Source organism: Pyricularia grisea, assembly GCF_004355905.1.
Source record: "Pyricularia grisea strain NI907 chromosome Unknown Pyricularia_grisea_NI907_Scaffold_1, whole genome shotgun sequence".
NCBI lineage: Eukaryota > Fungi > Ascomycota > Sordariomycetes > Magnaporthales > Pyriculariaceae > Pyricularia > Pyricularia grisea.
In genome coordinates, this window is record NW_022156716.1 from 5902244 (window position 1) to 5925291 (window position 23048).

Below are 23048 nucleotides of genomic sequence, written 5' to 3' on the forward strand. Positions count from 1 at the left end.
CGCACCTGTACTGTGGGGCTTTAATCGAGGAACCGCCTTGCTGAAGCTGGCCGCGAATACGTAGATTTAAAAATGATGACAAGATTCACTACGTCTGGTCTGTGCCAGTTCGCTGGGTCGTTAAGTCCTATTCGAGTACCATGCCGACACCATTAGCGCCTGGTTCAATCATCTTCCTACAAAATCTGTGGATAGCCGCGTTCGTGCACTAGCCGAGCAGAAAGCCTCCAGAGTGGCAGCAGACGCCCAATGCATAGCGAGCTTTGCTGTACCGCTGATTTCCCTCAGAACTGAAATATCTCAACCTACCAGTCAACGTCGCTCAGTTGGAGTTTGCGACCGCGTTGTGCATTTCGATCCCGACCCTGTCTGTTGCCGTGATTGTGATGATATGAGGTGGGCTTGTTGTCGTTTCCTGTCCACGTTCAATGGTGAGTACTTTGCTGGTGCAGTGGGACTTTTTTTCTTCAGACAGCCTGCGCTTACCATCTTCTGTCTCGTTTTCTCCTAGATCCAAGTTCAACACCAGGTTTTTGATACGTTGCTGCTCCTCTCGCTCGGCTGCCTGCTGGTTTTTCATGGCGATGGCAAAATTAGAGTCGGAAGGGAGCTCCACGGTGCGAGTCTAGAAAACAACTGTCAGCAAACTGGATCGAACGCTTTTCTTTCTTTCCTTTTCTTTTTTTTTCTTTTTCTTTTTCTTTTTCTTTTTGTCTTAATACTCACCTGCTGCCTGTTGCCTCTCTTGGTCAAAAGCGAGAATGCCATAGTCCCGGGCGCATTGGCCACATGACCTTCGGCGGCCTGGTTCTTTGTACGCATTGGAAGCGGTACGTCGAAGAGGGGCTTCCTATCAAACTTTCTCGAATCCAAGCTTTCGGCCATCATCTTAGCGTATTCGCGCTCAAACTCGGCTTCATCCTCGGGATTGACCTCCTCTTCCTCCCTGGTGACGACAATTGCTTCGTCCTCCGAGTCACTATCAACGTGCGATCCGTCGTGGTCTTCGTCCTCGTCAGATTCCACATCTTCGTCCTCGTCCACATCGGCAATGTTGAGATCATCGCCATCGCCCTCTCCATCGTCAGACGACGGACCACTAGTGCCGTCATCCTGCTCAAGAACCTTGTCGATGCCAGAGTTTTTCTGGTCTTGGGCAATGGCCATTTGGAATGCCTTTGAAGCTTCTTCCAGGTTGGTGGCCAACTTCCATTGAGGACGAGTGAGTGCATATGTATCTTGAACGATGAATTCTATGTCCATAGGCAGAGGATCTTTTGTGAAGATGTAATACTGTAGCACCATTAGTATCCCTTGTTATTTTTGCTTTACGCGTGCTTTGCTGGTGTGAACTTACCTGGAAAAACGAGAGGAAGTAATCGAGCTTCTTCCCCTGAACACCCTTGTTGAAGAACATGCCACAAGTTTCAAGAATCGTTGCAATCAGCCGAATCCTGAAGAAATCATCCGAGAGATCAAAAGGGTTGATCCGTCCCGGAACCGGCGGTCCGCCATGACCAAACGTGAGGATCTTGTACATGGTGTCAAAGATGACAGAATGATCAAACATGCGGTAGTTGTATAGCTCTCCCAGGTACTTGGCCTCGGCGATTCGACGCTGATTGAACTTGAACTCGTTTTGTTCTAGGCCGAAGGTGATAGACTCGACGAGGGTGTCAATGACCGTGACTGTAAAGACAACGTGGTACTTGCAAATGGCCCCCAGCAGAATTGCAAGTAGGTAAATGTTTCCATATTTCACCCTACCAGGTTTGGTGAACACCTTTGTCAGGATAGCGACGACTTCTTTCTCCTCCCAGTGAAGCCTTCGAATCTGCTTCAGGACCTTGCTGTAGTTGCGTTTAGAAAGGTCCACATAGACGAGCTTTCTGACGAATAACTCCATGGGTGTTCTCTCCTTTTGCTCAATGGCAGGTCGCTCCGGGGGGTTGACGTAGTAGACTGCGTTCTCGATGAGCATCTTTTCGGCCTGTCCTATGTGTTGGACTGACTTCTTGCGTTGTAGAGTGTCCAGAAATGACATCATACGGGGTGAGGTCTCAGGGTTTCTAAGAAGGTAGCGACCACAATTCTCCAACAAGTTGCAGATGACCTCGATGTTCATCTTGGAAAAGTCCTCCAGGCTAACCTTGAGGCAGTGAAACACGACATGCTCAGGCACTATGTTGAACTTTGTGAGCTCAGCCAAGTAACGAATGTTGCTCAGCCGAACCTGGCTCAAGAAGTCCTTGTCCTTGCGACGTTGCAGGCTGCGAAATTCCGCATCGAGATACTCGACAACGCCCTTGGGGATATCTGGCATGTGCTGTCCTAGAGTGGCCACCAACCTGGCCCAAAATGGGAGCAGATCACTGCGACCCTTAGGGACATCGGTGAGGGCTTTGACAAGCCGGTTGCGGGATGCCTTTGAGTTTAAGAAGCAAAAGTCTATCGCCGTTTGATCGACATTGTCCTTTGTGATCATGTCTGGAAGCCGCAGGAGGATAGCGTCAACCTGAGCTCCGGTGGTTTTGTTTGCGATAGCAGTAGATTGATCATCTGCAGCCTCGGCGGTCTTGACGATATCGGTAGTTTCAGCAACATCAACTCGTTTACCCACTTGCTCGTCGGTCTCAGTCTTCTTCTTTTTGGCATCCTCAAGAAGGATGGCAGGCACCTTGCCTTTCAGATCTACCAGGTTTTCATAGAAGCGTCGCTCCTCCTCGTCTTCCCAGATCCCTGCACCTTCTCCTTGGCCACGGAGATATTCTCCAGTCCTCACCAAGCCAATAGAGGCGTTGGCGTTGGCCATCGGATCAGTGTCATCTTTCAAATCTGGCATTTCGGCTCCTAGCATGTCGGCAAGCACCTGAGCATTTGACACAAGCCTCTCCTGTGCTTTGACTTGCTTGTCAAAGTTGGCTTGGCGGTCTTCAAAGACCTCACCGGATTTGACATAAGCCTCTGCGTTCCTGCGAGACTGGTTGGAGATTGCCTTTTGATCGCGTTCCAAATGTGCCTTGACATCGTCAAAGTATCTCTTCAACACATTTCTGAAGCGCTCCTGCAGCTCCGCCGGAGTAAGGGGCTCATCATCGGGGGTCCCGCCATTGTCATGCAGCTCCTGTTGATCCGGATCGGTGCCGCCGTTGGTCGTCTTAGTAGCACCGTCTTCCTCCACCGTCTTCCGCCCATCTGCGCCTGCAGCCTTGATGCCAAACACATCCCAGCTGAAAGATTTGACAAAGGTGACCAGAAGGGGTAGGTTGACGTGCTCTCGGTCGTGTCCAAGTAGATCTTTCAAAACTTCAAGAGGAAACGGCTCAGCACCGCCGCCCTTAATGCTAGTGCGGGCTTTCGTTTCCTGGGGTTTTCCGGGAACACCCTTTGTACCGTCGTCAGGTCGGATTGTGTCGTCGAGGGTCCGTAGGACACCGACAAGCCAGAGCTCTGTAACCACCCTTATGAGCACGCGTTGGCGCACCAGCCGTTCCCTCTCCTCCTTCTCTCTAGTCTCGGCCGGCAGGGTTTTCAAATAACTCTTCTCCGGCGTGGCCATTCCCCTGCCCAGCAACCACCCCAGGTGTTGTGTGAACTCATCGGGCCCGAAACGTTGGTGAAGGGCGCTCAAAATTTCGACTCCGGCTTCAATCTCGGACGGCGTCTTTAGGCGACAGAGACCTTCGTAGCAAGCCGATATGATCTCGGACAGGTACTTGTGCAAGCTAAGAGTTTTGATCTCCTGGATAAACGTATTGAGGTTTGCGGCGGATATAGCGGTTCGCAAACGTTTCATGAACGACGTGTTTTTGCGCAGCGACGAGTCGAGGGACGAGTTGACGGCGATGAGGCCTAGCAGGCAATGTCAGAAGATTCACGTTGGCCTGTCAATGGCATGGCGTCACTCACTTTTCTCGCCAGTCCAAGCTCGATCGTTCAGGGCGCGCAGTTCGCCTGCGGCAGTGGGTTACAGATGTCAGTTGGCGGTCTTGATGCCCACGTGGGGCTGAGCACGATGTCACTTTTCAAAGCAACTCACGCTTCCTTGCGCGATCCATGGTTGGTGCGCAGTCAGGCTATGTGCCAGGAAACGCGCAAATTCGAATGCCAGCGATCGTCCCTCATCGGAACGTTTGTGGTTGGAGATGTGTCGCTGTTGTGTGGTCGCTCATTAACATGGGCGGTGCGAGTAGAACAAATTTCTTGGGCGGGGGTTCGCGTTGATTGATGATGACTGTGACAGGAGCTTGTTCCTAAAGCCTGCGCGAAACGAGCGCAGTTTGCACGCGTTGGCCTGATTGATTGATTGACCTTGTTGCGACATGACATTTGCCATTTCAGAAATAAAAGAAATTCTTATTGACATATTCCGCATTTCAATTACCTAGGTATATCTCTATCTACCTTACCTGGGTAGACACACGATTTCAACTTGCAGCGACATCAGAAGCATCGATTTTCTAGGAAGCTGTGACTTGCAGGTGATTTATTGTAGTCAGCCGCTTGGTCCTTACATCAACCCCAATTACCCCTTGGTGACGTCTTGTGTCAAACGATACCTTCCCACACCTCCCTGCTCAAGTTTACCCCTTCCTGGGTGCCTTAGGTAAGTGCCTAGGTAGGTGTTTTGAGGAAGGTGAGGAGAGGCAAGACAGTAGATACCTACCTTACCTAGGTATTTGTTTTTCTTTGCAGTTGTGCGCATCATGTTCACTTCAAACGAGGCATCACAAGTGTGCAATATTTTTAGTCACGACAGGAGACTAAGCAATAACACTGGGTATTGACCATTTAATACGTAAGTTGAAGGAGGTCATACAGTAAGTACACAGTTCCTCATGGCCGAAACTTGCTCCAAGTGCTCGAAAGGACTCATTTATTCAATCGCTTTTTTGTACAGTGTCCGCTGACAGTGAAACATGGCATATATTTTCAAATTTCAACGCCTACCTACCTTGTTTTTTGCGACATTGTGCCGATCCGGGAGTCTATTGCCGAAGCCGCGATGAGATCCGGGAATTTCCCTTAGCCCAAACCGGGTGCCTACTAAGTTCCATTCGTACCTACTTCGTACTGTATCCGTATGTACTTAACAGGTAACGTTTGCACAGTCATCACCAATCCGCTGTGGGGGATTCCCGACAGGTCTGGAGCTGATTAGGTAAGGCAACATGAGGTGGTTGGTGCCTTCCATTCCCTCTAAATCATAGGCACCTACAGTACAGTAAGTAGTAGGTACCCAACTGACTAGCCCACTAATGTTGTTGGCTGGTGGCTTTCGAAATGAAAAGGTGAAAAAGGAAATTAGCAAAAAAAAAGAAGAAAAAAAAGAAAGATCTCACAGACAAATGAAAACCTATTTTTATTGATGGCGCATACCTGTCGATCCATTAAACCCCAGATTTTCTTTTTAAAATAAACAGCCGTTCAATCGCGGAGAGATGTCTGACCGATCTCGACAAACGATCGTGCTCGGTTTCTGGGCCTGGGGAAACTTATTTCCTTCTACTTCAGTTGATGACTGACCAACCTCCTTAATCTTCTTATCTGCAACCCGCGGCATGGGTGTGTGTGTGGTCGGACTACCGCTGAAGAAGCTTCAATCCACTACAAATAATAACTAACTTTAGTACTACCAAGCAGATCATGACAAGGTCATCCACGGCTGCCACGAACACCCGGGTACGTACCTTAATCAGTAATCGAAGCCCAACCAGGAGTGATTTTTGGCTCAACGGGTGTGGGCAGTACAGTAGACGGACGGGGATCTGCTAGCGCCACCCATTTTTGGTCGTCCAATCCCCTGGTAGCGGGTCGTCTTATCAACAACATGTCTGATTCCAGTTTCGATACCTCCAAGATAACGGCCGATCCAAGTCGCCAGCTACCAAAGTTGCGGCCAAGCACAATTATTTACTGATAAGACCGTTCCAGTACATAATAGGGCTGGCTGGCTGCCCGCCTGCATGACAAAACCAAGCATTTGACTAGCACGCACGGCCCGCGGAATTATCTTATACAAATCTACTATCTTTGCCCCCCGGAGATGGATAATCCGCCTAAGACTCCCACGCACCACCCCCCGTCTTCCATCTTCCGACAGAAGACGTGCGTTGCTGTGTAGTTGAGTGGCATTGGCCGCTACGCGCCGAAATTCTAGATCTCGTCTTTTACCGTATTGGTCGACAGCCGGAGTGAGATCAACTCGCCTCCATGCGCGGCACTTGAAATGGACAGGCTATGGCTTGAGCTCATGTCATACGTAGTTGTCAGGTTCTGTCGCTCTCTACGTAGCAGTTAGTGTACGTTCACTGGCCTGCGGATAACCACACCCAGAGAAACATCTCAGGTTTCCACCGTATGGTATATACATGCGCCAAGACTTTGTCTCCTTATGTGACTTTCTACCATAATCACCTCACCTTACATTTTTTGTCCAATCGGCTCCCTTCTGTTTTATCCATATTTGCTTAAACTCGAGTAACCACACCACCTTCCAAGGGTATGCCAGTATAAATATCATTGAGCTACCGAGACCAATGACAAATGCATAGATACCTCTAAGCTAGCTCTGCCTACCTTGGGAGCAAGATCTGCGTCTTCTCGTAAACTCCGTATATACTGAAGACGTCATACACAATCTCATTCTAAGCGCCTACACTTCTCATTCTTTTTTATTTCTTTTTTTATAGATCTGACGGCACTCCCACTACATACATTTATTTCATGCCTACTTTCAAGACGTTGCTGGTTTTCTATACATAATTCAACCATGGAGACTATTGCTCGGTCAGCCCCCATACCTACAGAGGCACCTCCCTCTTATACCACAGTCAGAAAACTAGATATATTCCCACCGAGTCCGCCAGACACCGTCAAGGAGTCACGACAACACTCACGTCGCTCGAGTACAAGTGTTGGCACCGGATCGGTTGAGGATATCGACTGCGCGGTTGTAAATGATGAAAAATCTCGCCCATACCCTTTACCGCCTCCAACAAGACAGAATAATATTCTTCCTCAGGATCTCAAGACACCAGATAGCCACGTCGAGCGGGACCCTCGTCTGATAAGACTCACTGGCATACACCCCTTTAACACCGAAGCACCATTGAGCGATCTCTTTGACGAGGGCTTCATCAACTCGAAAGACCTGCACTATGTCCGAAACCACGGAGCCGTGCCACGCGTGGAGGATGCCGACATGATGGACTGGGAGTTCACTGTGGAAGGAATGGTCGACTCACCAATGAAATTGACGCTTCGAACCCTGATCGAGGATTTCGCGCAGGCCACGTATCCGGTCACCCTTGTTTGCGCAGGAAACCGTCGCAAAGAGCAAAACGTTGTTCGCAAGACAAAGGGCTTCTCATGGGGTGCCGCGGGTCTCTCAACGGCCTTATGGACCGGGGTCCCTCTTGGTGATCTTATAGCCAGGGCGGTGCCCAAAAGAGGCGCCCGGTATGTCTACTTCGAGGGCGCCGACAAACTTCCTAACGGTTACTACGGCACTTCGATCAAGCTTAATTGGGCCGTCGATCCTAACCGGGGCATCATGGTTGCTCACCGCATGAATGGCGAAGCGCTGCACCCTGATCACGGCAAACCCTTGAGGATCGTAATCCCCGGCCAGATTGGTGGTAGGAGTGTCAAGTGGCTAAAGAGGATCGTCGTAACCTCGGAGCCGAGCGACAACTGGTACCACATTTATGACAACCGGGTCTTGCCTACTATAGTAACACCCGAGGCCAGTGCCGACCTGCCCGATACCTGGAAGGATGAACGCTACGCTATCTACGACCTCAACACTAACAGCGCCACCTGCTACCCTGCGCACGATGAGAAGGTCCCGATAACTGCAGCTGCTGGTGTTTACAAATTCAGGGGCTACGCCTATGCCGGGGGTGGTAAGAGGGTGACAAGAATGGAAGTTACCCTTGACAAGGGCAAGAGTTGGAGGCTAGCAAATATGATATATCCCGAGGACGACTACAGATTGGCATCGGTAGACGATACGCTGTACGGCGGCAAGGTCGATTTGAGCTGGCGCGAGGCTTCCTTCTGTTGTTGCTTTTGGGAGCTCGATATTCCCATGACAGACCTAGTCGCCGCTGATGATGTTATGATCAGGGCGATGGACGAGTCCATGATGGTCCAGCCACGCGACATGTACTGGAGTGTCCTGGGAATGATGAACAACCCGTGGTATCGGGTGGTGATCCACAAGGAGGGCCACGATCTGCGCTTCGAACACCCTACACAACCGGCACTAATTCCAGGCGGCTGGATGGAGCGTGTGAAAAAGGCGGGCGGCGACCTTGCCAATGGATTCTGGGGCGAAAGAATGGCCGGAGATGAGGAAGAATCCGCAGTTGTTACCGAGGAGCCTGCCAAGGAAATTTGTATGATAAACCCATCCGTGAACAAGACCATCACCCTGGACGAGCTCAAAGCGCATGACAGCGAGTCCCAGCCATGGTTTGTTGTCGATGGGCAAGTCTATGATGGTACCAGGTTTCTTGAAGGGCACCCAGGTGGTGCAGCCTCCATCATCGGGGCAGCAGGGCAGGATTGTAGCGAGGAGTTCCTGACAATTCGTGAGTTCGGGCCCGATCCAATGGCGGGCGTCTCTAGTGTTGTGGAAACTTTACTGACATTCCTGGTGACGCCTGTATAGATTCGGAAAATGCAAAGGCCATGATGCCAGAGTACCATATTGGCTCACTTGATGAGAAATCACGGAGCTTACTAGCAGAGCCCGAGTCAGCCCAACCCGAATCTACAGAACCACGCCCTGTCTTTTTGCAGTCAAGAACGTGGTCCAAGGCATTATTGCAGGAAAAGACGAGCGTTAGTGGAGACTCGAAAATATTCAGCTTCAAGCTCGACCATGCAGAGCAGGCCATAGGGCTCCCCGTCGGCCAGCACCTGATGATGAGGCTGCGGGACCCGGCGACGAGGGAAGCAATCATCCGCGCCTACACCCCTCTCTCGGATTGCGCGGTCGAGAAGGGCCTCTTGAGGGTCTTGGTCAAGATTTACTACAAGTCAGCCGAGACCGAGGGCGGAAAGATGACGCAGGCGCTTGATCATCTACCTGTCGGGCACTGGGTCGACTTCAAAGGACCTGTGGGACGCTTCGAGTACCTCGGAAAAGGAAAGTGTCTCGTGTCCGGCAAGGAGAGAAGCGTGCGCCGGTTCATCATGATTTGTGGTGGATCGGGCGTGACGCCCATTTTCCAGGTCTTCCGAGCTGTGATGCAGGACAAGGAGGATCAGACAAGGTGTCTTGTGCTGGATGGCAACCGAACCGAGGAAGATATCCTCTGCAAGGACGAGCTCGACAAGCTGGCGGCCGGCAACGAGGACAGGTGTCGGCTTGTCTACAGCCTCAGCAAACCTTCCGAGGGCTGGACGGGGGCAAGGGGTAGGATGGATCGTGCCTTGTTTGAGAAGGAGCTGGGTGACTCCGGCGGCGACGGCCAAGACATGATATTGATTTGTGGACCGGAGAGTATGGAGAAGAGCGTGAAGCAGATTCTCACGCAGGAGTTGGGCTGGAAGGATGATGATTTATTGTTTTTCTGAGGCGCTAGGTTTTATACATGTCCAGCAGCTCTACGCATTGACCAGACACGAATGAATTAAGCCGGGAGTTCGGTGTTGGGGGAAATAAATCAAAACAAGGTGGAGACTTAAAATAAAATCTCTGGGAGGTATATAAACTCAACAAACAGAATACAAAGCATTTGGAAAAATCTGTTGATCTAATACAGTCTAGTTCTAGAATCAGTGGTACACCCCATAAAACTGCCTGCCCTCCTGGCCCTTGGGGAAGATGTCAATGCCAAACTCCAGCATATAAGAACTTAGTGCACTCTATAGTGGTAAAAGTCCAAGGTTAGCAAATGCTCGCTATGCAATATATCCAGTCGTTGCAGCCATGCCCTTGTCCGATACCTAAATTACTCGCGCAAGAAAATCAGTTCAAAGCCCAGCGTATATCATAACACTACCTCTAGTCACCACCGCTCCAAGAAGAAAAAGCAATGCCTTTGGTACGCGACCTCAAGCTCGTTCGCCTAGCACCAGGGCAGCCTCCTCAATGCTGTCAAAGTTTGTGGCGATGATGGAGTCCAGCAGCCCGGCGTCTTTGGGCAAGACTGCAAAGTCCATAAAGACCACGCCTAACCTCTGCCTCTGCCCAGGCGGTGCGTACTGCTTGATAAACTGGGCGATGGCGATGTTGACGCCGGGCTGCCACTTACCCCAGCCGACGAAATCCCCGACGGCTATGGACCTGGCCGTCGCGATCTCGCCGTGCTTAAAGGGCTCGCCTACGGCGGAGGTGAAGTGGATGAACCACGAATCGTGGGGCTGGGTTGCAACCAGAAGCCCCCGCTCTCGTTCTTGCCGGATGGCTTGGTCCATTAGGTTCTTGACGAAGTCGCTTTTTGACTCGACCAGGTCGGCGAGGTGAATCCTTTCCGAGTATTTCCACCTGTCCTGTATCCTGAACTCGGCATGTGGTGTTTGGATTATGAAGTCGGGGCTGTTGTTGACCCAAGCCGAGAGGTCGAATCCGATCCCCTCGGTTGTATCGATGTCCTCACTGCTGCTATCGCCCTGGACAGCAAGTGGGGATGTGCTATGTCCTTTTTCGGCAGGAAAACGACGCAGCAAGATAACCTTGCCACGAACCTGCCCTAAGGTCGGTGTCTGCGAGGCCAAATACCAACGCGAGGAGCCCTCTCCGCCACCTACTCCGGCCCTCCCACCCTCGCCCTTGCCCCAGCGCGGAGTCTGCCTGATGAAGTCGTCAACGGCCTCGTAAAAGGCATGTCGACCTTCTGCGGACCCGCGATCCGCGGAGTCGTCGTTGTCGATGGACACGAGCACCGTCTCGGTGAAGCCGGTCCTGATCATAAAGGTCCAGACGTCAGCCATGACGGTGGAGAGGGCCAGCTGCCTGCCAAAGGAGCCGAGGGGCACGCCGCCGTGGTAGCAGAAGAGCTGGCCGTTGCGGTGGCGGCGCAGTCGCAGGTCGAGTGCGCGCACGCCCGCAAGCAGCTGCTCCGCCACGGTTTGCGTCTGCGTCTGGACGTAGATGACCTGGGACCGGGCGCAAGAGTCGTGGGTACCGGGTATGCTGAGGTGGTTGACCGGCCTGTCGTCTGGTATGCGAGCCATCCACGCGTTGGGTTCCTGGTGGATTTTCCTTAATTGTTCACTGGTCAGGTGAGCATTGTAGGGTTGTAGATGTGACGCAGGCTCTACAGATGTCCCGCATCCTTGTGATGGCTGTTGTTGTGGTTGATGATGGGCCTCCTGGGCCCGGAAAACCTCGGGAGAGCGACAGGTCCTACGGGGGACGCACAAGCGCTTGGGTGATCCATTGGTGATGACTGGGGTTGTTTGATGATTTGAAAAATGTAGTTGAATATTGAGGAATTTAATTGGTTCCTCAATGTCTAGTTCACTCATTCCTGTAGTTGAAGAGGTTGCCATTTATGCGCTCTCTGGTAGTGTGATTGGTCTGTTCACTGCCCCTCAGGCGTCACTAATAATAATAAAAACCCCAAGTCAGGATGAGATGATCTCATGGGCTATTTGATGGAATACTGCAACGTAGGTGCGTTTGGATGTGTTTGAATGATGGGAAATGTGGGATTAAAAATGGTGTCGGAACCTAGATGATATTCAAAGTGCCTTGCCAAGTCCAAACGGTCCAGCCTGTGAGATGTCCAACGACAGAGTGTGAACAAAGGAAGACGAATGATTGGCAACGGATCAAGGTGTGGTCGTCATCGGTGCGACAATCAGCGAACCATGCTCTCAGCGTAGTGCATCGGCGAATCTACTGCGGGGAGGCTTTTGGGGGGGTATAGGCACCGGCAGTACTGTAAATCGGTGGGGTTTAGTACAACCGGGGTGACGTCGACTCATGAGACAGTCCCCATACCAAAGTCAACCTGCAGTTTCTAGCTTGCGATCTATCTCAAACAAAACGCAATCAAATGTTGGCTGCATGAGGATAAATTCGATTCAATTGTTTCAATTTATTGTGCTATTTTTTTTTTTGCTCCATTCTCCCAAAGCAAGCCACAGTTGTTTACCGTTTGAGAATTAAAAGCCGTAGGTATTGCAGCGTCATGCCTCCAAAAACAGGCCTAAGACGGACAAGCCAGTAGAGCGCTCCGAAAGCAGAGCCGCCCAGGTGCGCCGCGTATCCTACCACCGACCCGGAAGCGGAAGGACTATCGCCGTGTTGGCGGGCCATGCTTAGATTATAGAAATCCCAGGCAGTAAAAAGTCCCCAAACTACCGGGAGTGGGACTGGAATGGGTATCAACATCAATGATACTTGCATCCAGGGGCGCGTCAGCGCCATTGCCGCCAGGAAACCCTCGACAACTGGGTTCAGGGAAGTTGGGTTAGTTTAGCTGGTCACGGTCAAGGAAACCTCCTGAATTTTATATAAGGGGAGCGAATAGCACATACTTCCACTTGCACCAAGACCAGGACGGTCGATACTATGCTTTCGCGTTTCCCCGTCCCACAGGCCTGCGTAGCTTGAGCTCAGAGCAGCCCCCGTGGCGAGCAAAAGCACCCGCGAGGGGCCTAGCCCGGCGTGAAGAGCCGCATCGACGCCAAAGCGCAAAGTTAACATGTTAACTGGTGGTTGTAAAGGCGGCACAGCTCCGCGTTAGCAATGACAGAGAAAAACAGGCCATCTTGAAACGAATCACGTACACAGCAGATGAATTGGGTCCTTGTGTGAGAATGCAGATGTGATGAGCGTCCACCACCGGCCCTCGTTTAGGTTCTTGCGCGAGAGCGTAAAGTTCTCAAGCATCCACTTCAACTGTGAATCATCACCCTTGCTCGCCTTGACCTTGGCCGATGCCCACCAGTAGAACACCACCAGGCATGGTCCGACAAATACTCCCCATAGTATGAGTCTGTACGTGAAGCGGCTAACGGGGACGTCACCGCGAGGTTGATTTGGTAGTATGCTTGCCATTACAAGCTGCCGTGTCTCTCTAACGGGTGCGGCCGATGCGAGCTGCTTCTGCGGCGATATCAGCTGGGTCTTCGGCCGTGCAGGGACCCGTTGCATAACGGGGGCGGCTGAGCTGAAAGCTGATGACGGCCGGCGAAAGGCCGTCAACATGACGCGATTGCGATGCTGCGCGACCGAGTAGCTGTAGCACATCATTTTGCGACCCCTGGACCCCAGGCAATTCATCGTGATGGATGGAGTTCTGAAAAGAGAATACAATTCAGGAGGGAAAAAACCGGTAGGCAGCAATTGAGATGCTGTTATAAACAGTGCTGCTCAATCACCATGTTTGTACTCCCTTGCTTTCAGGTATCAATCCTTGTAAGACGCAGATTTCTGGTTAGTGATTCGATCCAAGACACCCACAACAAGTAGGAACTCTTTGATCGGCCCACTATTTTCCGACGCATTACCTGCCCAGGCACCTGGTGGTTACCGGGTTTACGTTTGGATCTTAATTGTGCATTGGTGAAAACTTGGTGTATTATATCTAGATATAGGCCAACATTGTTTGCAGATATCTGCCGTTGGTATACCGGTATTGTGTGTACGGTCATGAATCTCTAGGCCTAATTTGACCGCTTTCCTCACTCCACAGGCTGCTTGCTACAGTACCAGGCATCGATCAGCATCAAGATCCACTGGGGTTTGATGGATTTGGCGAGCTTCTCAGCTAATCACTGCTCGACCCCTACCCCTTGTTGCTCCCCGATCTGGAGTAGATTGCGCTATTCAGGGGCTGACCTTGCCCAGGTAGCTGTAAGCCTAGTGCTAAATCTAGAACACGTCAATTTGTAGGTAGGTAGATAAGCCAAGGTGCCAAAGTTGACACGCGACGACAGTTTTCAAGACGAAAAAAATAACGACGAGCTGCCGTCAAAACTGTTCACAACCAACGACCGACACCTCGCCGGCCAATTACAAATAACATTGGAGCAATCATGTCTCCAATGCGGCTCAACCACCTGCTCGCTCTCATCCTGGGGGTCGGGGTTGCGTGCACCTTAGCCGGCACCGCACCAGCGATCACTTCGTCCCTGAGTTTGGAGGACCTTGATGAGAAGCTCCAGCAATGTGACATCGTCAAGGAAATGAGCGCCGAAAAGGCTGCTCATTTCGCCCAATCTTCCACGTCGTCCATGTCTGCCCTGTTGGACATGCTATTCCCCGGAGGCCCCGCCGTCAATGCCATCCTCGCAACCTTGTACGTACCTAAGTTAATACTAGGCTTACATACGTCTTCTCCTCCAAATGTAGTAGTACATATTCAAACTGGATATTGCTGACAATTTTCTGGCTTTCAAATGCAGCTACATCTCCGGCCCTCCGACTTTCCTACTCGCACTATGCCCGAAAAACATCGACCCCTCGTCCCTCTCAACCATGGTCGCCTTCGCCGTCGGTGGCCTCATGGGAGACACCCTCTTCCACCTGCTCCCCGAGATCTTCCTAGGCGAGGACGAGCCCGAGCACGCCCGGTTCGTCCTTGTCGAACCGAACCGTAACCTTCTCCTTGGCGTCGGTATCCTCGTGGGCTTCATGACGTTTGTAGCCATGGACAAGGGGCTCCGTATAGCCACCGGCGGAGCGGGCGGTCACGATCACAGCCACGGCCATTCGCACGGATCACACACGCACGACGTAACCCCCGAGGTTGTCTCTGCTACATCCGTGGATACGGGCAAGGGTGCGAGGTCGCGAAAGGGCGCCGGTGCCGACGCTGCTGGTGACAATGGCTCCAAGGAGGTTGCAACCGTCAAGGAGCCCGCACAGCAGGTCAACTCAAGCGGCTTGCTGAATCTGATGTAAGGGCAGACTAGCTTTTGGGAGGGGTTGCTCGGACCCTTGGGGACTTTGACTGACTCTCGACATTATGCTTTAGTGCCGATTTCACACATAATATTACCGACGGCCTGGCCATGTCGGCCTCCTTTTACGCATCTCCAACCATTGGCGCAACTACAGCACTAGCAGGTAGGATTGATCTTGAGTCAAGCGGTGCATATTGGCTTGCGAACCCAGTTAACACTTGAATCTAGTTGCTCTCCACGAATGCCCCCACCAAGTTGGAGATTTTGCTCTTCTCATCCAGTCCGGCTTCAGCAAATGGTCCGCCATCGGTCTCCAGTTCGTGACGGCCCTGGGCGCCCTGCTTGGAACCCTGATCGGCATCGCGGTGCAGGAGTTCGGCGGGAGCGGCGGAGAGCCCGTCCTTATGGGGGCCGGTCTCTGGGGCACGAGCTTGACGTGGGGTGACATGTTGCTACCCTTCACCGCCGGCACCTTCCTGTACGTCGGTACTGTGGCCGCTGTTCCCGAACTGTTGGAGACGGAGGCTGGCGACAAGGTGAGGGAGGTGAAGAAGACATTTGTTCAGTTTGTTGCCGTGGCGCTCGGCGCCGGCATTATGCTCTACATTTCCTGGCACTAGAGAAGTCTCTAGACGTATATTGGGAACTGGAAACAATCAAAGGTCTTATAAATGGGTAAAAGAATATCGCGGGCGCGCGGGACGTTGCATGTGTCGTGTGTGAACGGTATAGACGGAGCATATTTGGGTCATAAAAGGAAGTTAGACGAGAGATACACCTTGAGAATCATCATGCAAGTACGAAATTCAGTTTGATTCATGGCCTTGTGCTTGATTGCTTCACCTCGCCTTTCTTTGACCACCGTCAGCTTTGCAGCTCAAAATCGTCTCCGTCTTTCAGATCAAATTAAATGTCACTTCCTAGCGGGATGCTGATTTCAATAAAATAATCAAAACATTACATACCTATCTAACAACTCATATACACCAAAGCGTGTCGAGATCCACCAGATTCGTCGGCAAGAAGCGGCTTAAGAACAGCTTTGAGAAAGTTAAAAGCGGCTACATCCCTCAAGATGCGGACCGATTGCATCGATTCTTCATACCATACCTCTTGCCAACCTGCCGATTTGGAAGGGCATGGTGGGCCATGTTGGATGTCAAAACTACGTTTGTGGTACTATACGTGTTACCGTTAAATGTTCGAGAAGGGGCAATTTCCAGGGGTTCTTCTCTCGAAAATGTTGTGGTTATGACAAACATCTCCATATTTAAACCCTGCAGAATAAAGGCGAGGCAGGGTATAGGTTCTCCCACCCTCATAATTTAATACGTAATGGGTATCCAGGGTCGTCAGGGCTTGAACAAACGTCTTCCCAAGGTAAATGTTGAGGTAGTTGATTATGGAGAATGGGCGGGGGTGTTTAGAAGAGGCTCTTTCGATGCGATCTTCTCAAAAGCCTGGTACGGAGTAGTTGCTCCATACAGTAAGGTACTTGAATCATTGATGAAGCTAAAATACTTCGTTGTACATGTGTAGGCTGCATTTGACAAGACATACGAATCCTCATTGGTCATACGCAAGAAGAGTATTTTTTTTTACTGTACACTTATGCATCATCTCAAATTCTTTTTTTGTTTTCTTCTTTGTTTTCTTTTTTCTTTTTCACGCGATGCGACGCTGGAGGCTTGCGTAGCTAGCAGTCTTGGTTTGAAATCCAGGATCGTGGGAAAAAAGATATGCCTCCTACGTAACAAAGCACGGGTTGGTTAGTAATGGACTTGGGCCACCAGTATACCCTACCTAGCGCGCCTGACGGGTGTGTGTGTGTGTGTGTGTGTGTGCACTCTTCCGTCGGAAAAACAAAATGCTGTAGGCCACATGTAGAGATTAGCGAGAATGTGACACACGCTCAGCAACTCAGCACAAAGAGGCATGCCGCGTCCGCATTTATAAGCATTGTCTACTTTCAGCAAGCGCACCGGCTTCGGGCAACCATCATGACATAAAGGTTGGGGGTTTCGTTTTACCGGTATCGGAGCTGGGGTATGGAATAATCAGCACTTGTCCAATTGACCCGGCGCCCGTGCTTAATGGGAAACATACGAAAGGAGTCACACTTTGTGATGTAAATGGCTTTGCTCTTTTCCATCGGAAAGAATTTACCAAGGAATAAAAGAAAAAGGAAAAAAAGAGAAGATAGCGAGAGGGGGAAAAATGTATCTTTCAAAATCCTAGGATCAGGGGTCAGTGAAGAACAGAATCCTATCAAGAATGCCACATGGATGTGTTGATTGGTATAAGCCTTGGAACAAGCTGGCTGGCCGCTAACACTGTACATACAGTACCTGAAAACACTATACTAATGTCCAATTGCATCACATCCGCCTCATAAGGTATTCCTGAATGAATCACACTACGCGGCTGTTAGCGGATTTTATTATCTTATTATTATCCCTTGAAACCTTGAATAAACAAACGTTTAGACAACGGAAGGGCGTGGCTTTTAGTGGAGAGTCGGTGGTAGTGGATGGATGTGTTAATTGGAGTAAACCCTGGAACAAAATGACAGACTGCTAACACCGTACGGTACGTAGAATAATACGTACATGGAAACACCATACTAATGTCCAATTGCATCACACCCGCCTCATAAGGTAGTTGTATTTCGTAAACGAATCACAATTCACGGGGCTAATAAGGGTTTTTTTTCTTTTCTTTTTCTTATTTGTACCTACAGTAACCAACGTTGACAACTGAAGGGCGTGACTTTTAGTGGATAGTCGGTGGTAGTGGATGGATGGTGTCTCCGCAGCTGGCCAGACCCTTGACCCCCAGCTGTTATTACCGGTTGATTTCCAGGAAAGGTTGGGCTGCGCAACCACATCTGGCGGTATACGAAAGGAACCTTTCCCGAAAAACAAAATGCAATCCCCAGGACTAGATCACCAATACTAGACTAGACTAGACTAGTCGAGGATATGCTTTGTAGATCTAGGATCCTGATCCTATATCGGCACGAGTCAACTATGCCAAGGGCGCGGGTGTCATTGTCTCATTCTTGTCACTGGAGATCCGCTACTACGTACTGTACCTAAGGTAGTCTAGTTCAACCATCTCCTCGCTTATATACTGGGCATGTCCTACCTAGTTTGATACCATACCACGTACAATAAATAGATGGTTACAGTCCTGGACGACGAGGGCAGTAGTGGTCACAAGCCTTGCGACTTTTCCTCGTTTGACTTATTATCAAACACCCCGCACAAATACCATACTTCGTACCTACCCAACCAAGGTACCTTACTTGGACTTTTACCTTTCCATAGCTCTTTCCGTGAGGCTATCTTTCCTTGTTTGGCCATTGCACAAGGTACAACCGTTCTTACCTCGAGAAAGTAGCTTCTCCGCATCACCAAGAAAACCTGCGCACACCTCAGCCCAACAACCAACCACCCCCAGAGTTACAGTCTTGATTGAAGATCTTTACCATTCTCAACCGAGGCAGGCTGGAAACTATCACGTCGCTATTTTGTGCCGTCACACCAATCGCTGACTGAGGCAAGCTTGGATTTAAGAGCCTGTTCCAGTCAGCACGTTGCATCCGTCCAGCTTTCTTCTTCTTCTTCTAGTCACCGCCATCCGTAAAAAAAAAAGAAGACCACGGGGTCATTGTCCTTCAAAATGCGGTCGTCATTTGGCGATGGCAACGCCAGCGTGTTTGCTGGACCAACCAAGAAAATGGCATTTGCAAAGTCTCACATCGAGATTCATCTCCACAATCACTTCCGGTCCATGGTTTACAACACAGGATCTCCAATCCAAGGCGAGGTGGTGATCAAAACGCAGCGGGATACTAGGTTCGACACCGTACAGATACTCCTTCTTGGGATGACCAGGACAAAGTTTGAGGACGTTGGCTCAACGCACGTTATGACAAACACCCTCCTCAGGCTGGAGATGCCCGTCCCAGAGTCAAGCTACCCCACGCCAAGGATCTTGGAGGCTGGTCACACCTATAACATTCCATTCAACTTTGTTGTTCCCAGCCACCTCACGCTGAACGCCTGCGAGCACAAGGTAGAAGACAACTATGTGCGAGAACATCACCTGGCTTTGCCTCCGACAATGGGTTTCTGGGAGAGGGACGACCTTTCTCCAGATATGGCCCAGGTCGAGTACTTGATCAAGGCTAGGGTGCTGCGACATGCTGATGTCGATGATAACATCAGGGCCCTGGTGGCCAGGGAGCAGATCAGGGTCTTGCCGACTTTTCTGGAGCAGCCTCCGTTGAACGCTGAGCATCTGGCCAATTTTTACCGCCTCTCAAAGTCGAAGACTCTTCGCAAGAACCTACTGTCGCACAAGATCGGCAGTATCACAGCCTCGGCAAAACAGCCCAATGCCGTATTCCTTTACCCCGATGCGCTAGGAACGACAGAGACGGTGGTCAACGTCAAGTTGGCATTTGAGCCTGCAACAGCCGATACTATTCCACCTCAAGTCACCGGGATTTCGGGCAAGATCCTAGCGCACACATTCTACAGCTCCGGGGCCATGACTAACCTGCCAGATCGCATCCCCGAGCTTTCGAGGAGGTTCCTGACCAACCGGCAGCTTAGCTACACGGCCACTGTGCCGCTCTTCTCCGACCGTACACAGTCCAAGACGTCTTGGACCGCGCAACTGAGAAACACAGAGAGGCGAGACTCGGGCTACTCATCCTCCGACCTGCATGACTCCAAAGCGCAGGAGAGGTGTGCGTCCCCAATTTACCACTTGTGCGAGGTACCCGTTCCCATCCGGCTGCCCAGCGTGGGGAGCGCCAGGGGCGGCGGCAAGACCTTTATCCCTTCATTTGCGAGCTGCATCACCTCGCGCACCTACTCTCTCCAGATCTCCCTCACCGTCGGCGGTGCCAACTCAGGGTCGACGACACTGACCTTGTCGCTCCCGCTGCAGATAGCGGCCATTGCTGGAGTCGAGTCTCCGAGGCCCGAGTTGCTACCGGACTTTGAGACGGCCATGGAGGATGCAGAGGTTGAGTCGATGTTGATGCCGCGAGCGATAACGTTTTCAGATCTGAGGTACTCTGGAAACAGCGAGCTTCCCGGATATGCTTGAAATTGGATGACGCGAGAAAGAGATGAGACGACAGATGGGGTGTTCTTTTTTTTTCTTCCTTCCCTTTTTTTACATTTCTATTTGTTTTGATTGCCGGCGTGTTATTCCCTACCTAAAAGGGGTCGAAATTGGTTGACATGATACCCTTTTGTTTGTTATTTCAGGCGTCTTTTTTCTGCCTTCTTTTTACTTCCGGGATTCCTTAATTTGTACACCAGGAAAATGCATATAACGAAGCATCTTGCTACATGTACAGACTAGCATCCAGTCACTGCTGGTGAATGTGAGCCTACCTAGGTAGCTAAAACGATGTTTGTTAGCGGCGGCAAGCAATTGTTACAATAAGCCTGCGATATGCTGCAGCAATGTTTCTGTCTGACAGCCTGTAGAAATATGAGGCGTGGACGCATTGCCATTGCTGAGAAAGAATAAAAGTTCATAATTCCCTCTGTGCTCAGAATACCGAGGTTTGAAATGGGCACAAGACTACAGATCAGAATTCATCTGAAAGCTTAGCTATAGGTCTTGCAGTGTATACTTGAGTGCATGCCTATCTGCATAGCGTAGACGGATGACCTGGACGGAGATTTACCAACTATAGTTCTGAACCGACGCGCCAATTTGGTTCCGGTTTCAATACTGACCGTCTCACATCAGAGTAGAACAGAGCCCGCATGCAAGTGGCGTATCATCTCTGTGACGACAAGCGATACCAGGTAGAAGAGCTCAACCCCCGAGCAATGCTGCACTACCTGTTGGAGTATCTCAAAGTTCAAATCGTGGCAATATATAGCTTCTTTCATTCCGAAGGTGTTTGGTTGAGTGGCTTTGGGGAGGCCAAAATATGGCCCTGGAGTTCAGGAGTTTGAGCAAAAACAGCGAATCTACGTTGCTGTCCGAACGACTTCTTCAACAAAAGCGCGCACTGCATCAAGGATCTGGCTCACGTGGTGGTCGGTATGCATCAAGTTGAGCGCAATCAAGCCACGGCGGGATACGTAGAAGCCCCGATCCAGCATGAAGAAGAAGAAAAGATCTCGAAGCTGGGCTGCGGCAGGTCCCCCAAAGTGCACATTCAATATGCTGCCGAAGCCGGTGGCCCACACCCAGGGGGATGGCTCTGCGCTCCTGCCGGCGGCCGTGATGCCCTCCCGCAGCCGGTGGCCCAGCGAGTTGGCCTTGGCAATAGCCTCACGCGTGATGAGTCGGCACGCAACGGCCCCGGCCGTCATGCTGAATGCGTTGTTGTTGAAGGTCCCCGAGTGGCTCAGGCGCTGCCGTGGGCTGTGGGCGGAATCACCGGCACCTTGGGGGTCCATGGCCGCCATGATATGGGTTTTGCCTCCAAAGGCGCCGAATGAGAAACCGCCACCCCAGAACTTCCCAATGGTTGTGAGGTCCGGGAAGACGCCGTGGTGGGACTGGAGGGCATTGTAGTGCAGGCGCGAGGTGACCACCTCGTCAAAGATCAGCACGGCGCCGGTCGCGTCAGCAACCTCGCGCAGCGTCTGCAGAAAGATGCGGGAGGCGGGTATCATGCCGCCGACGCCCTGCATAGGCTCGACGATGATGGCGGCGAATGAGTCGTCGACGAGCTCGCGCGCGTGAGCTGCGTCGTCGTACCGCGCCAGTACAAAGTCGAAGGGCAGCGTCGTCGGCAGCACGCCGCTGTCGAAGCCGATAAACCCGCCGTGGTATCCGTTCTCGAAGGCGAGGATCTTTTGGCGACCAGTGTGGTGCCGGGCAAGAGTAAGGGCCATGGTGTTTGCCTCGGTGCCTGAGTTGCAGAAGCGAATCCTCTGCATGGAGGGGATGCGATCCGTCAAGAGCGCGGCCAAAACCTGCTCCTCCTTGCTCGGCCCGCCGAGGTTGATGCCCCTTGTCATGAGGGCCTGGACTGCCTCGGCCACCGCGGGATGTGAGTGGCCGAGCATGCAGGCAGAGTACTCGGACACGAAGTCGACATACTCCCGTCCGTCTTCCGATGTGACTAAACACTCTCTTCCCGCGACCAGAACCATGGGAAAAGGATCATAGTGCAGCACAGATCGCGTGTTGCCGCCCGCAAGAGAGGCCGAGGCGCGACAGAACGAATCTGCAGACTTGGGATTGGCGTCGACGTACCGTTGCTTGTACTCTGGGAGGAGCTTGCGGACTCGCGCCTGCATTGTGACGCCCCAAGGGGAATCTCCCTCAGCAGTGACAATCATGATTTTGCTGCGCCTCTTTGCGGCTATCTGGAGCGAGCGGTTTTATCAACGTTTGGCGAGCAGTCCTTGATGCGCAGTATATCCGAAGCCGATAGGCGGGCCCGTTGGGTCTTATTGGTTCCGAGATTTCTGTCAGGGACTTCGTCCCTAACCCGCTATTTCGCCTTGTAACCGCCAACCAAACCACGGACATTATCTCATCGCCCGACCAGACGCCGGTGTTGGCCTTGGAGCTCGCAACGGCGAACACACCTAATCAACGATCTTTCAATCATCAGAAAGACAAAACGCGTCAGTGAATGCTACGTATCGATACAGCCAGGTAAGTTAGGTCTACTGTTTCCTATGCCGCATTGCCGTTGTTCTTCAATGTTCATGTTACATTGCCATTACTGCAACGATTCGTCCCGTGCCGGCTATTTTTGACAGTAACTTGACAGGTTGATGCTTGTCAGTTTATGACTGTCGTGAAATAGGGACAATATCATCCGTTCGGTGGAGCTCCACTCCAACTTTGACCACATCAGTACGGATAAATTGAGTCCCATGTTTTTTTTTTTTTTTTTTTTTTTTTTTTTTTTTTTTTTTTTTTCACTCATACCTCTTCTTAAAATCATGTCCGCTTTTGGTGAAGGTTCAACACATTAAACTCAAAGTGCCGCTGCAGCGCTGTTGTTCTCGGCATATGTTTTTATCCTGGACTAGCGATGTAGACCTCAATAGAAGTAAGAAAAAAAGACCAGGTACAGGTATAGGGAGGGGCATGGTACGAATAAGTCAGCATATTATAGGCAAGTAAGCATCACGATGCTTAAGGTAATAAAAAAAAAGATTGTTTTA

At 51.1% G+C, this 23048-nt stretch overlaps 7 protein-coding genes across 7 annotated transcripts; 3 read left to right on the top strand and 4 right to left on the bottom strand.

Moving 5' to 3' along the window:
• Nucleotides 1-305: 305 nt before the first annotated feature.
• Nucleotides 306-4312, bottom strand: PgNI_01818 (uncharacterized protein; the record flags this gene model as incomplete). The annotated part of the gene is made up of 6 exons (XM_031121890.1): nucleotides 4040-4312; nucleotides 3910-3954; nucleotides 1358-3852; nucleotides 727-1293; nucleotides 487-625; nucleotides 306-415 (listed from the first exon to the last, which is right to left on the bottom strand). The coding sequence occupies exons 1-6, from the start codon at nucleotides 4056-4058 to the stop codon at nucleotides 306-308; spliced, it is 3375 nt and encodes a 1124-aa protein (XP_030987108.1). The 5' UTR covers nucleotides 4059-4312.
• A 2273-nt stretch (nucleotides 4313-6585) lies between these two features.
• On the top strand, nucleotides 6586-9749 carry PgNI_01819 (uncharacterized protein). The gene is made up of 2 exons (XM_031121891.1): nucleotides 6586-8597; nucleotides 8678-9749. The coding sequence occupies exons 1-2, from the start codon at nucleotides 6773-6775 to the stop codon at nucleotides 9586-9588; spliced, it is 2736 nt and encodes a 911-aa protein (XP_030987107.1). The 5' UTR covers nucleotides 6586-6772; the 3' UTR covers nucleotides 9589-9749.
• Nucleotides 9750-10068: 319 nt separating this feature from the next.
• PgNI_01820 (uncharacterized protein) lies at nucleotides 10069-11484 on the bottom strand (the record flags this gene model as incomplete). The annotated part of the gene is made up of 1 exon (XM_031121892.1): nucleotides 10069-11484. The coding sequence occupies one exon, from the start codon at nucleotides 11482-11484 to the stop codon at nucleotides 10069-10071; it is 1416 nt and encodes a 471-aa protein (XP_030988323.1).
• Nucleotides 11485-12024: 540 nt separating this feature from the next.
• Nucleotides 12025-13381, bottom strand: PgNI_01821 (uncharacterized protein). Its single transcript, XM_031121893.1, has 3 exons — nucleotides 12754-13381; nucleotides 12502-12675; nucleotides 12025-12414 (listed from the first exon to the last, which is right to left on the bottom strand). Exons 1-3 carry the CDS (start codon nucleotides 13247-13249, stop codon nucleotides 12113-12115), a joined length of 972 nt encoding a protein of 323 aa, XP_030988324.1. The 5' UTR covers nucleotides 13250-13381; the 3' UTR covers nucleotides 12025-12112.
• Nucleotides 13382-13853: 472 nt separating this feature from the next.
• On the top strand, nucleotides 13854-15670 carry PgNI_01822 (uncharacterized protein). The gene is made up of 4 exons (XM_031121894.1): nucleotides 13854-14267; nucleotides 14374-14868; nucleotides 14946-15037; nucleotides 15103-15670. The coding sequence occupies exons 1-4, from the start codon at nucleotides 14005-14007 to the stop codon at nucleotides 15492-15494; spliced, it is 1242 nt and encodes a 413-aa protein (XP_030988321.1). The 5' UTR covers nucleotides 13854-14004; the 3' UTR covers nucleotides 15495-15670.
• Nucleotides 15671-18558: 2888 nt separating this feature from the next.
• On the top strand, nucleotides 18559-19998 carry PgNI_01823 (uncharacterized protein; the record flags this gene model as incomplete). Its single annotated transcript, XM_031121895.1, has 1 exon — nucleotides 18559-19998. The coding sequence occupies one exon, from the start codon at nucleotides 18559-18561 to the stop codon at nucleotides 19996-19998; it is 1440 nt and encodes a 479-aa protein (XP_030988322.1).
• An 884-nt stretch (nucleotides 19999-20882) lies between these two features.
• Nucleotides 20883-22166, bottom strand: PgNI_01824 (uncharacterized protein; the record flags this gene model as incomplete). The annotated part of the gene is made up of 1 exon (XM_031121896.1): nucleotides 20883-22166. The coding sequence occupies one exon, from the start codon at nucleotides 22164-22166 to the stop codon at nucleotides 20883-20885; it is 1284 nt and encodes a 427-aa protein (XP_030988319.1).
• Between the last annotated feature and the right edge of the window lie 882 nt (nucleotides 22167-23048).